The sequence below is a fragment of the Jaculus jaculus genome, chromosome 1, assembly GCF_020740685.1.
Source record: "Jaculus jaculus isolate mJacJac1 chromosome 1, mJacJac1.mat.Y.cur, whole genome shotgun sequence".
NCBI classification, from domain to species: domain Eukaryota; kingdom Metazoa; phylum Chordata; class Mammalia; order Rodentia; family Dipodidae; genus Jaculus; species Jaculus jaculus.
Window position 1 is genome coordinate 115,052,524 of NC_059102.1, and position 14,851 is coordinate 115,067,374.

The 14,851-nt window shown below is 37.2% G+C and overlaps 1 protein-coding gene across 2 annotated transcripts in view; it reads left to right on the forward strand.

Annotated features, from left to right (window-relative positions):
- The window catches only part of Smc2 (structural maintenance of chromosomes 2), a 54,445-nt gene extending 39,814 nt beyond the window's left edge, over positions 1-14,631 (forward strand). For both annotated transcript variants that reach the window (XM_004656975.2, XM_045152715.1), the window contains 4 exons: positions 861-977; positions 6,432-6,592; positions 10,595-10,742; positions 12,357-14,631. In XM_004656975.2, coding sequence (XP_004657032.1) covers positions 861-977; positions 6,432-6,592; positions 10,595-10,742; positions 12,357-12,515 — 585 coding nt within the window. In that variant the 3' untranslated portion in view covers positions 12,516-14,631. The remainder of the gene's footprint in view (positions 1-860; positions 978-6,431; positions 6,593-10,594; positions 10,743-12,356) is intronic.
- Positions 14,632-14,851: the final 220 nt, after the last annotated feature.

Consider the following 14,851-nt stretch of genomic DNA (forward strand, 5'->3'; position numbering starts at 1 on the left):
ACTCTGAAGAGGCACCATTTACTTATGTTGGTATGGCATAAAACAATAATATGTTGAAGGGACTGAAAATGACCATCTGGGGGGAACCCAATGAAGAGCCTAATGCTGCAGCCTGAGAGATATAGTCTACTTACTATATTATGTAGGGATGTAATGGGTTTTATTGTCAAATTGACAGAACCTAAAAATGGCCTGTGAAGGATTGTGTACCTAAGGTCTTTGCATGTTAAGGGACTATCTTGATAGGTTCATTAAGATGGGAAGACCAACCTGTCTTAACAGGGTCCTGGACTAAAAGGACCAAGCTGGCTGAGCATCAGCATTCATTGTTCTCTGTTTCCTCATTGTGATCTGAATGTGATCTGCTGCCTGAGCTCCTTCTTCATGCGTTCTTTGTGATGATGGACTAGTAACTCAGAACTGTAAGCTGAAATGATCCTGTCCTTCCTTAAACTGAATTTTGTTAGGTATTTTATCCCAGTAATAAGTTGACTAATCCAAAGACATAGACTTGGGAAAGAATTAAAATTGTTTTCATGTCACTGCTAAGACTGATCTTATAGCTTAATTTTACATATGACATATTTTCCTTTATTGCCTTGGTTGGTAGGAAGGTAAGGGCATATTTTAAGGACTTTTTCTATAAATCTTAGTTCTCATAATTGAATTTTACCATATATGGATGTTGTGCTTATTTTTCTTATAATGCAGTTTACATTATAACTAATGTTTTGTATCTTGCTGGTAAATAAGATTGGGTTAAACTTAAAATAATAAAACCTCTTTGGTCCTGACTGAAACCCAGAATATGGAATACATACTATATAAAGGAGTTTTTCTTTTTAATTTAACTTTCACAGTATAATGACCTTATGAAGAAGAAGAGAATTGTGGAAAATGACAAATCTAAAATCCTTGCAACTATAGAAGACCTTGACCAGAAGAAAAACCAGGCCCTTAATATTGCTTGGCAAAAGGTATTTGAGTTCCAAAATATTATTCTTTATTGGTTGGAGGTAGAGGTTCTATAATATTTTTGTTAGGTTTTGTTGCTGTTGTTGTTTGGTTGGTTTTTTGTTTTCGGGTTTCTTGGGGGGGGGGGGTTTCAAGGTAGGGTCTCACTCTAGCTCAGACTGACCTAGAAATCACTCTGTAGTCTCAGGGTGGCCTCAAACTCATGTCAATCCTCTACCTCTGCCTCCCAAGTGCTGGGATTAAAGGCGTGTGCCACCACGCCCGACTTGTTAATTTTTTTAAATATTTATTTATTTATTTGAGAGAGACTGAAAGAATATAGGCACACTAGAGCCTCTTGCCTCTGCAGACAAGCTTCAGATACATGTGCCTCTTTGTACATGGGCCATTTTGTGCATCTGGATTTATGTGGCTACTGGGGAATTGAACATGGATCGGTAGGCTTTGTAAGCAAGCAACTTTAACCACTTGAGCCATCACCCCAGCCCCTTTTGTTGTTAGCTTAATTGGAAATTCTTGTATATATGATTTGATGGTTTTCTCTTGGTGTTTTTAGAATTCTCTTTGTTTTGTACTTCTGACATTTGTTTTTGATTATGTATCAGAGAGGACCTCTTAGGTGGAATATACCACACAGAAGTCCTTTCAACATCCTATATTCAGTTGTTTGTATCTTTCCCAATATTTATACTTTGTAACACCCATTATGTGATAGTGTTCCATAAGTCTTTTTTTTTTTTTAATTTATGTTCCTTTTTATTTGTTTGTTTGGTTTGGGGTTTTATTTATTTATTTGTTTATTTTGGTTTGACTTGGTTATTTCAACAGCCCTATTTTTTTTTTAATTTTTTATTTATTTATTTGAGAGCGACAGACACAGAGAGAAAGACAGATAGAGGGAGAGAGAGAGAATGGCCGTGCCAGGGCTTTCCAGCCTCTGCAAACGAACTCCAGATGCGTGCGTCCCCTTGTGCATCTGGCTAATGTGGGTCCTGGGGAACCGAGCCTCGAACCGGGGTCCTTAGGCTTCACAGGCAAGCGCTTAACCGCTAAGCCATCTCTCCAGCCCCAACAGCCCTATTTTTAAGCTCAGAACTTTTTCTTACTGTTGATCTAGTCTTTAAACTGATGCTCCCAGCTGTGTATCCTGTTTTCTTTATTGAGTTCTATCTACTTCAAGATTCTTGTTTAACACATTTTTTAAATCATTTCTATTATCTCTGCTGAATTGCTCATATAATAGAGTATTTTCCTAATTTGACTGCATTCTCTGTATTCTTTTTTTCTCATTGGGTTTTGTTAAAAGTCTTTTGAATTCCTTATCTGGCACTTCCTCAATGTCTCCTTTATTTCTAAGACTATTGATGGAGAATTGGCATGTTCCTTTGAAAGCATTGTGTTGCCTTCTTTTTTTATGCTTTTGTCTCTACTGCATTTGTACCTCTAGTGGATCATAGACTTTACAAATTTTATTGGGAGGATTTCATAGTGAAAGACATTCTCCTGGTGATGCTTCTGAGGTCTCAGTAGAGTAGGTCATATCATACTGGCTTTGGTCCCACTTCAGTTATTTAGTCTACAAACTGTTTATGCAGCTTCATAGGTTGAATTCAGTGTCAGCAGTTCTTTCAGGTTTCTCAGTAGCCTTTACTGTAGGCACTGTGGGATTACTTTGGCAACTAGGATGCATTGCAGCTCATTTATGGGGGTGGGGGGAATATATTAGCACAGTGTGTCTTGTAGCAGGTGTAAGCCATCCAGTCCATCAATTTCCACAAGTTGTAGACGGTTGATGGTGTTCTGGTGAACTTTTGTAGGCAAGACACAGCAGATATAGCTGCGGAGATGTAACACCATCAGTTTGTGTGGGTTGCATGAGGTGGGGCAACTTTGGACCTAGGATGGTGTGGCATAGGGAATGTAATAGTGATACAACAATGGGTCCACATGTGACACCTGGCACACTGTATGAAGAATTTTATAGGGTCCATCCTATGCAAGCTAGGCTGTCCAGATACTTCTTGGTGTTTGGGCAAAGACTAGCACTTGTCTTCTTGCTCTATAGGGTCCTAGGTGGCAAGTCCCAGGTAATAAGGGTACATTTTCTAACCTTTCTGTGGGGCACAGTAGTTCTCTGGTAGCCTGTTAGCATTCCAGGAGCAAGAGCTTCAGGTGTCAATGGTAGGAGTGAGGACCACTAGGGTCTTCTGCTTACTCTTTTTCTTCTAGCTGTGTTCCCCCCTGGTTCAGAACTGATCTGTAAAGCAGTAGGTACTTTGTGAGGCCATGGCATATCTCAGGGCTCTAAAGCTTCTCTACCACATCCCCGTCATACTTGTTCTGCCTCAAACACTTCAGTGTGTATAGCTGGTGATTTTTAGTTGCATGGGAAGCACACAAGGCTGTTTTATCAGCTACCTCTATAGCAAGATTAATGTGTTTTTTATTACTTACAAATTGTTAATTGCATTTCATAATTTATACTCTATTCTGAAGGTCTTAGCAACACATTCTACACATTGTTAATATTGATGAATAATTGAATTATTCTGGTAATTACTTTATGTATTAAAACAGCTCTGTGATTGATGGATAGGAACCTTGTATTGTAGGTGAGGAAACTAAAGCATAGAGAGAGAAGGTAGTTTGCTTCACAGCGTATAGTCAGTCTAAAGGTAGAACTGGGTTTCTCTTCTTGCTAGAAACAAAAGTTGAACTTGACCTTTGCTGCTGATTCACCACTTTATCTCTTAAAATGGACTATAAATGAACTCAGCGTTATTTTAGCACTTTTATTCAACAATACTGCCAATTACCATATTTTCTTTGTTTTATGGCAACTTTGACAGGATTTCAAGCTTTACAGTTGGTACAACTTCCCTGACTTCATCAATCTGTCTGGTTGTTTGGTACTTGAGCAAGCCTGTGCCTTCACTGATTCAGCTAGGCATTTTGTCTTCTTACTTATGTTGGTGGGAACTTTATTTTTTGAAATAGCAGTGTAATTATTCCCTACTCTGAGACTTGATTTCATTGTTACTTCTTCCTATAGAATTTGTTTGCTGTTTTTACAATGCATGCAGAAACTTGATGCAGTTATTCTTGTTTGATGTGCAAACCTATTAACACAGCGATCCCCTCACATGGTTTGCACACTTACTACAAATGAAAATGTAGTTTGTTAACTGATTCTGCTCTTTCCCAATAGCCAACATTCAAGATTCCAAAGCAAATAATGCTTATCATATGCTTCTGTCTGGTTTTCAAGCCAGAGTATTTTAGGTATTATTTTGGTCTTATTTTTTTTTTCCTTTTTACCATTTACTAGTTTATAGAATTATGTATTTCATCTTTATAGTAATTTATTAACATATGTAAAAAGAGTGCTATATATATAGAGGTGTAGTCTTTTTATCACCAACTGATGTGCTCTTTTCCTCCGTGGGAGGACTTACTGATGGAGTCTATGATTGTGTTCAGGGTTTAGTGGCATTGTTCTACCAATTCCCCAGATGATGGTAGTGCTTTGACTATTTTTTTAAGATTTTTTTTTTGTTCATTTTTATTTATTTGAGAGTGACAGAGAGAGAAAGAGGCAGATAGAGAGAGAGAGAGAGAGACAGTAGGCGCACCAGGGCTTCCAGCCACTGCAAACGAACTCCAGATACGTGTGCCCCCTTGTGCCTCTGGCTAACGTGGGTCCTGGGGAATGGAGCCTCAAACCGGGGTCCTTAGGCTTCACAGGCAAGGGCTTAACCGCAAAGCCATCTCTCTAGCCCTGCTTTGACTACTTTGTGGTGACTTCTGAAAATCTGTTTCAGATAAAACTGATGGTATAGGGTACTTTCTACTTCATGTGTACTTGCTTTTAAAAAGTTAAGTCTGTATTCCTTAGCCCTCTTGTATCTGAGAGATCTCCTAAGTGTGTTTACACCTGCATTTGTATACCTGAACTTAAAATTTGGTGATTGTCCTAGAGAGCATGACTGTTAAGTCCTGGAGGATATGTAGACTTAAAGGAAATGGAGAGTGTGGGTTTTTCTGTATATGTACAAATATGCTGAACTCTCTACGATTATTAATAATGTCTGTAAATACTAATGGCCAGATACACAAATCATCGATCAAATGTATAGGCACAAGTACCCTTTATTTTATTTATTTTTTTATTTATTTATTTATTTATTTGAGAGCAACAGACACAGAGAGAAAGACAGAGGGAGAGAGAGAGAATGGGCGCGCCAGGGCTTCCAGCCACTGCAAACGAACTCCAGACGCGTGCGCCCCCTTGTGCATCTGGCTAACGTGGGACCTGGGGAACCGAGCCTCGAACCACTGCAAACGAACTCCAGACGCGTGCGCCCCCTTGTGCATCTGGCTAACGTGGGACCTGGGGAACCGAGCCTCGAACCGGGGTCCATAGGCTTCATAGGCGAGCGCTTAACCGCTAAGCCATCTCTCCAGCCCAACAAGTACCCTTTATTAAAAGCTACATTTTAGGGCTGGAGAGAGAGATGGCTTAGCAGTTATGGCGTTTGCCTACAAAGCCACAGGATCTCAGATTGACTCTCCAGGACCCACGTAAACCAGATGCACAAGGAGGTACATGCAGCTGGAGTTAGTTTGCTGTGGCTGGAGGCCCTGGTGTGCCCATATTCTCTGTCTCTCTCCCTGTCTTTCTCAAGTAAATAAATATGTATACATATTTTTAAAGCTACATTTTGGGCCTGTGTTTCCTACTGTGGCAATTTGAAGAGGCCAAATGAGTGTCCTAGATTCTTCTGGGGGATCCAGTGCAATTTAAGGTCTTAAATATAAACTCTTTGGCTAAGATAATATACAGAAAAGAGTCCTTTAACATCTTGAGTAGTTGGTCTTTGATTTTATGCCTCTTGGCTTTTGTTTTAGTTACTAGCTTTTTAGTGGGTGACTGCCCCATCTAACCCTGTTAGTCAACAGGAAAAAAAAAAAAATTCTAGGAAAACATTTTATGACAAAGTAGATTTATTTTTGTGTTTGCATCTCTATTTTTTTTTATTCTTCTGTGTGGCATAAATATGTGATCTTGAGGATTTCTGCAATAGTTTCTACAAAAATATCAAAGTTTGGAGTAGAAGGAGAAACATGGCCTCTAGTTCTTCTTGGGAGTTAGAGCAAGGCTCAGTAAACTGTTTCTATACAGGGCCAAAGTAAATAGAACTGGCTCTGTGAGCCATCTCTTGTGCCATGCATTAGTCATCATAAACAGCAAATGGGAATTGTTGTATTTACCACATGAGCCATAGTTCTCAGGTTCTCAAATCATAACAGACAACGTGATGGTCTTAGAGTTGTATCTCTATGTATACCAACAATTGATTATACTTGGAGAGTTTCTGAAGCTTTAACACCATGCATGGATGCATGCATGCATACATACATACATACATAACATACATTTACATATTTTCATCTAGGTGAACAAGGACTTTGGGTCTATATTTTCTACACTTTTGCCTGGTGCCAATGCTATGCTTGCACCACCAGAAGGGCAAACAGTTTTGGATGGTTTGGAATTCAAGGTTGCCTTGGGAAATACATGGAAAGAAAACCTAACTGAGCTTAGTGGAGGTCAAAGGTGAGTAATTCCCTTTATAACATTATAGTTTCTTTATTTTTCTTGCCTTACTGCAATCCATCATTTTATCACTCTGCAATTCTATTTTAGGTTTGATTTGCACAGCTACCTTTGTATATAGAATTCGAGAAGTCTAATACATAGAACTATAATAGCTATTTTTCTTGTTGCTGTGATAAAGCACTGACAAAAGCAACTTAAAGATGGGGTTATGCTGCCCATTGGAGTAGGTAGGCCATGGCAGCAATAGCATGAGACAGCTGCTCGAATGGCATCCATATTGAGAGACAGAGATAGGATTGATGTTTCCCCTCCCGCATTCAGTCCTAGATCCCAGCCTGTGCAATGTATCACCACACTTAGGGTCCTCATTCTCTCTTCAGTTAAACCTTCTGGCAAACATCCTGACGCACATCCATAGCTGTTGTTTCCATGGTGATTGTAAATCCAGTCAACTTGGCAATGAAGATTAATAATCAGTAATTGTAAGAACTTTGGTTACAACATTTGATTAAAATAATAGGCGGTGAAGGAGGAGGAAGAATAAACAGAGAGTTAAGGATGTTGTGCAGAGTTAGAGTATCTGCCTGTCAAGCACAAGAAAGAATAAAAAATCTACAAAACTAAATGAAATATATAAAAACAACATTAAAACATGATTAGGTCATTTAGAATCATGTATAATTGAAAGAAATACCAGCCCTTATTTATATAACTTTCTCCCTAGTGGCATTTTATGGTTTTCGTTTATATGTTTGTTTTCTGGTTATTTTGTTTATTTGTGTGTTTATGGGTATGCCAAAGTCTCTTGCTGCTGCAAATGAATGCCCATCCAGCTTTATGTGGATAGTTGGGGAATTGAACCTGGGCCAGCAGGCTTTGCAAAGCCAGTGCCTTTAATTGCTAAACCATCTCCCCATCCCCACTAGTAGCAATTTTTGGACATTACAAGCAGTAAGGGGAACCTAATTTGTCTCACTAAGAAAGGAAACATAGGTTAGAATTTATTTGCATGTCAGATTGTTTATCAGAACTAAGCCACCTGCTTCTTACTCCTCCTTAAAGACCAGAGACCCTATATAATATAATATCCAGTGTCTAATAAAAGTTACTACATAAAACTCAAGAAAATGATGCTAACCTAGGAAAAAAAACAGGCCTAGAAATGATAGAAATGATGCAACTAATGGATCACGAATTTAGAGTTAGGAATAACTGATGTCAAGAATTAACCAAAAAAAAATAATAATAAGTCAGTAAAAACCAAAAAAAAAAAAAAAAGCAAAATATTTAGCTAGGGTGGTGATTCAGCATTAAAGAGTTCTTAGGCATGAATTCTGTCAGGCTGGAAACTACCAAACTCAACTCCCAGAACCCATGTAAAAAGTTGGGGCTTGCCATATATGTCTGTGACTCTGGTGTGGTAGAGCTGAGGCCACAGCCACTTGGGTTCACTGATAAGTAGCAGCTCCTGGTAGAGGTAGAGACCTTGTCTTGTGAAAATATATGGATGGATGGATGATAAAGGAGGATACCTGTTGTACACATACATACATGTATACCTGGGGGGGGGGGGAGATAGAAGCTTTTAAAAACAATTTGGTGAGACATCTCAGAGACACAAAGCTACTCAATGTGCAAAGTTTACTAGATTATAGAAGAAGAATAGACTCTAAAGAGGTGAATGAGCCTGAAGACTTAGCAGTAGAATCTACTTGAGCTAAGTACAAAAAAAAGAAAGAAAGAAAGAAAGAAAGAAAGAAAGAAAGAAAGAAAGAAAGAAAGAAAGAAAGAAAGAACCTAGTTTCAATGCCATGTGGAAAGCTGACATACTTGTATTTAGAACTCCAAAAAGAGAGGAAGGTGTAGACAGAAAAACACCTGGAAGAAATAGTGGTGAATTCTGTAGAACCACATATTTCAGACCTCTTAAGTTCATAGCAAGATAAGTACATGCATGAATACATCAAGCATACAGTAAGGCACATGTGAAATTGCTGAAGTCCACGATTAGGAACAATTTTAAAGCAAGAATCGGCATATTTGCCAAGGAACAAGCATAGGAATGACTTTCCATTTCTTATCTGAAACAATGCAGCCAGAAGTTTGGAACATGCATAAAGTACTGAAAACAAAATGTGCAAAGCAGATCCTATATCTAAAAGATAAATTCCTTATATTGAAGGCAATACATTTTTTTTCAGACAAAAGTGAAAATAATTTTATACAGCAGACCAAAGGAAATTCTTAATGGAAGTTCTCAGGCAAAATGAAAGTGATGTCAGATAGAACCTGACATCTCCACAAAGGAAGATCAAGTTCATATATGAAGTTCAGGGAAGTTTTTCTGAGTCCTGCACAGAAGTTACGAAAATCACCATGCTAATAAAAACCTAATATATATGTCATGTACCCTAATTCCTTACCTTTAGGCAGCCCAATACTTAAAACCTCCAGTGAAGCCTGCTAAGTTGTCTTATGAACTCCTTTGTCATTTAAAAAAATATTTATTTTTACTTATTTATGAGAGGGAAAGAGAGGGAGAATAGGTATGCCATGGTCTCTAGCCACTGCATACGAACTCCAGACGCATGCACCACCTTGTGCATCTGGCTTACATGGGTGCTGTGGAATTGAAACTGGGTCCTTTGACTTGTCAGTCAAATTCCTTAACCACTAAGCCATGTTTCCAGCCCTCCTTTGTCATTTTTATGAGTAAAATATATAGTGCATGCTAGATTGAGAAAACTAAATACTTTAATCTATAAGAAGTCCTAACTATCAAAATTTAATTCCACAGTTTAAATTATAGTGTCTTTAACTATTTTACCAAAACTTCTAGAAAATGTTTGGCAGAATAAAAAAAAAAATGTATGCATCTTACTTAAGATCTGCAAATTATTTCCATGATTAAGATAGTACAACTTTATTTTTAGTTATTCTACTATCCAACATAGCAACTAAAGTCTTAGTGTGAGCTATATGTTTAAAAAATTAAATTTAATGCTCAGTACCTTGGCTTCTCTTTATACATATGTATGTCAATATCACTATGATTTTTTTATTGCACTATTTCATTTGTTTACTAGAAATCCTAGATGCCTGTGTACTTGACTGACACTTTCAACCCCACCTAAATGTTTCTTAGTATCCTTTTAAAAACTGGGAGTAGTGACACATACTTGTAATCCTAGTATTTACACTTGGTATGAGCAAAAGAATAAGGATTTCAAGATTATTGTTTGGGGCCGGCTTGAGCTACATGAGACCCTGTTTCAAAATAAAATAGTAATATAAAAAACCAAAACCTATTGGAATGCATTATACATTTGACTTCTGCTGCATGTCAGAAGATACTTAAAATTGTATAAGTATGTTATAAATGTTATAAATCTCTTTCTAGTGCTATGCATATGTTATAGTCAAATATCTTTATGAAATTCTTACGAATAATTACAGTTCTTCATATTAGATTAGAACTTAATTTCAGATAAGCAGTTAAAGAGGATAGTGAACAAAAAAACTGAAAACATGGAAATTATGGATAAGTATAATTTCAAATTTTAAATGTAGATTGTGTGAACTTCTGATTATACATGTGTATGAATGTGTGTGTTCATGTGGGTGCATACATATGAATAAAAGTTTAAATGGTCACCTAAGCTATTACACTGTTACCATAATTATAGCTATTTCCTTAATAAATAATAGCCCTTCCTCTCCTACTTCCTTGACTCTATAAATAAAGACTTGGAAAAGGGGATCAAATAACATAACATAATTTTCTTTTTCTGTAATACAAGTGCTAAACATCATATGACAGCATAAAAATTGTTTTATAAAATGGTAGACTTGTGACAAGAAGTGGAAGCTTAGATTCATTTTTATATGTCTGTCTTTGAGATGAATGTACTATTGGTCATACTGATTGGATTATAGATCTGTTTCAGGAGTGGCAGAAATGGTAACATGTTTGTAATTTTCCTTTACACTCCTTCTTAGGTCTTTAGTGGCTTTGTCATTGATACTGTCCATGCTCCTCTTCAAACCTGCTCCAATTTATATCTTGGATGAGGTGGATGCAGCTTTGGATCTTTCTCATACTCAGAATATAGGACAGATGCTGCGTACACACTTCACTCATTCTCAGGTAAGAAGCAACAGAATCAAGTCTCAAGGAGTAGTGTGAGTGGAGGAGTGTTCTTTTTCTAAACCTTTTTATTCATAATTAGTGTGAATTAAGATATTTAGAATTGGGTAAAAAATTAGCCCAATAGGAATGAGTCCAGTGATAAAAAGCTTAGTGCTAGAACACTTGCTACACATGTCCATGCCAGAGAAAGGATTTAGTATCCCTTAAAAATAAAAAATAAGGCATTAAAACTGTTGGTTGAAGCATGATGAAGAACATAACTTAGAATTGGTTTAGAGCAGTGTAATTGTTTTCTCTAATTAGCTGCTACAAGGATGGCAAGCAAACAAAGCTGATTCAGAGATAGATTTATTAAAGTATCAAAATCATGTGGCACTTAACAGGGAAAACTTTTCATTTCTCTTGACTGAAAAGCCCAAAAGAAGTTCTTATTTATTTATTGACATTTAAGAAAAATATTTATTTACTTGTAAGCAGAGAGAAGGAGAGAGAAAATGGGCACACTAGGGCCTCTTGAGACTGCTAATGAACTCCAGATGCATGTGCCATTTTGTGTACCTGGCTATATATGGGTACTGGGGAATCAAACCCAGACCACCAGGCATTGCAAGCTAGCACCTTTAACCGCTGAGCCAGCTCTCTGGTCCCTATTATTTATTGATGTATTTATTTTGAGACTGGGTCTCATGTGTCCCAGGCTGACCTTAAACTTGCTTTGTAGTAGAGGGTGACATTGAACTTTTCGTCTTCCTGCTTCTATTTCCCACACAAGTATGGAATTATAAGGCATGGGCCTCCACATCCAGTTAATGAAGTACTGGGGCTGGATCCCAGAGCTTTGTCGATGTAAAACGAGCACTCAGCAAACTAAGTTACATCCCCAAGAGTTTGTTTTCTTGCACTATTGTGAGATCTTTAGCTGCCATATGTGGTTTCATATGTTATACACTAAAATTTTAGGGAGTGCGCTTACCTTAGTTACTACTGGTTGTATATTTATTGGGGCAATATTCTGGGCAGATAAAACTGAAATGGTGTCTTTTCATAATGATATAAAGGTGCTACTTGGGCTAGGGTAACAGGAACTTGAGATTTTCTGTGATATTCCTAAAATATCAAAGACAGAAGTATTTCACTGAGGCAACTCGGTCCAACAACAAAATGGAATGGCAGCTATAGAAAATGGCCTAAGCAGTCAGGCACCAGGAAACAATAAACTGCAGGAAGCCAAGAAATGGCAGTGTCTCATTCTATAGTCACAATGGACCTGGAACTCACTATGTAGCCCAGGCTTGCCTGAAGCTTGCAGCAGTACTGAGATGTATATACATGAGCCACCAACTGTCAGCTACCTGTCCCTTTTTAGTCCTAAGATCTGTAAGACAATAAAAAACACTGTGTAGCCTTGGGGTGGGCGGAGAGAAAGATAGAAAGTTATTAGTTTGGGTGCCTAACTATAACTGTTTTCAGTGTTTGAAAATGTGTATTTTTTTAAGTCAAGAATTTAAAGAAATAATGAAAATAACCTGAACATTCTTGACCCCACTATAAAAAAAGTGAACATCTTCAAGAATATTATAAACTTTTCTCTTAATTTCTCTTTCCTTTAAGTTCATTGTGGTGTCCCTCAAAGAAGGTATGTTCAACAATGCAAATGTCCTTTTCAAAACCAAGTTTGTGGATGGTGTTTCTACAGTAGCCAGATTCACTCAAAGTCAAAATGGAAGAATTCCAAAGGAGGCAAAATCCAAGTCAAAAGGGCCCAAATGAGCACGTGCCAGAAGCACACACTTCCTCCATCGCCCTGACCTGCTTTTTAGTCACAAACGTTGGAGAACTTGAAATCTAATTTGTTTATAAAATATTTATGTTATTTTGTTACTGAACTACTATTTTCTTTTCCTTTGCATTATCACTTGTATGTGAGCATAGACTTCTTGTCTAATGTGAATATGGTCCAATTATGTGATGATTATATCTGTTTTTTCTCATGCAAGCTTTTTTTTTTTAATGGATACCTTGTTGGTGGCACATTTTGTATGCTAAAGTAAAAATGCAAAGAAATGGATGAAATTATAGGATAAAGCCTGCTGACAACTTTTAATTAATTTCTAAAGCAGTATTAATACATTTTCTCTTGCTTGGGTAAGGGAGATTAAGCAAGTAACTAGTCCAGCAGAGGAAATAGAAAGCAATTATGCATGCACTGAGCTATTTGAGGCTACTTCCTTGGGGAATGCAGTGCCAAATACTCAGATGGGAGACAGATCTTAAAAAATTTTCTCTTTAATGATGTTAGGTTATCAATTGTGTATATTTTAATACTTGGTCTCTGCAAGCTTAAGGGTTTTTTTTTTTTTTTTTCTCTAAGCTCTTGAGTATTTTAATAGGAGCTTGGGAAGAAGTGTGGGTTTATGTGTGATAATATTTGGAAAATATTTTTGTCAGCCTTTTCATAGTCCAATCAGTAATCTTTTGGTGAATGTGGATATCGGACCCAGCAGACTAAATTACATTTCCTTATTTATAAGTGTAATAAACAGATAAATAGATCCCTGTTCTACCAAAGTAATTTTGCTTCCCTGTCCATAGGGATGAAATTCCCTTTGAATGCCAGAAATGAAGCTATCACATACCACATAAATGAAATATGCAATTCTTATTACCTGTAGGGATATTGCTACTTCAACACCTCAAACTCTGAATGCTAACAGCTGTTATGTTATCTAATCTGATCTTGCATATGTTATTTTGACTTCATATCCCTTCCTGTTACTTAAGTCTTAATTTGTAGGTGTTATCCTTCCACTGATACATGCTGGCACTTCCAGGCCCTGGCTTTAACATTCCTCATTTTTCATATCTGAGGAGATATACACATACATATATGTCACTTGAGTAATTGGTACTCTGAGATAGATTGGAAAGGATTTCTTCAGAAATCTGTATACTGTGGGAGGGAAGAGAGCCTGAGCTATAAATGCAGAGTTATAGACAGCATAATTTACAGTGAACAGACTTAACAGTGTTTGTTTCCTTTCAAAGGTATTGCAAACCGTTGGGTAAAACCACATGTAACCACATAGTCACCAATACAGTATCCTAATTTGTTAGAGGTTAATCAATAACAACTGTTAATTTTAATATTTCTGGTGAAGCTGCTATAAAATGCTACTTAATTGCTGCTTTAGCCAGCTTTTAAAAAAATATTATGTTGCACATTTGCCTTCTGTACTGATTTCCTCTCTTCTGCTGTAGATTTTCTGTTTGGTGTACATTTCCTGATTTTGTCTGATGTATTTCACTACTTAATGAAAATTTTCAAGTATACATTACATTTTTCTTAGTAATGTTATCACTATTCTTTCATTAGAAGAAAGCTGTTAAGGAAATAGAAATGTTTCACATATGGGCAAGAAAATGAATTAACTAGCGTCAAGCTTTTCATATGTATCAATGTTCTCACTTGTATGAGTTTTCATATTGAATCCTCATGATAACCTAGGAAGGCAAGTAGTTTCATCAGCATTATAGTCATCCAGGAAATGGCATAGCACAGTGAAGAAACTTGTATACAGTAGAAACCCTTGATGATTGGCAGACCTTAGAGATGGATCATGGCAGTAGCTTTCTAGAACCAGTGGATGCTTGCTATCAGAAGAGTTAGATTTGGGGATTTGCCAAATTTTAATATATTTCACATAGGTTTTGTGTATTAGCATCTCTGATCTGCAAATCCTAATGCTTCAGAATCTGAGCCTTTTTGAACATTATGTCAGCACTCACGAACGTTCAGATTTGGATGTTCAGAGTCCTTTGCTGGCCACTTCAGCATTTGCATTTATTGTACAAAGTAAATTTAATAAATACTCCTGTTTTTTTTTAATTATGTCATTGGGCAGAATACATGAGCACACATGTGGAGGTCAGAGGACAACCTCAGGGCTAAGTCCTTGATTGAGGCAGGGTCTCTTGTCCACCATTGCATATACCAGGTCTGTTGGCCAGCAAACTTCCAAGGACTTTCCGTGTCTGACTCCCATCTTGCCCTAGAAATACTAAGATTATACTGCATCCAGTTCTATGTGGTCAGCATCCTTTCTCAG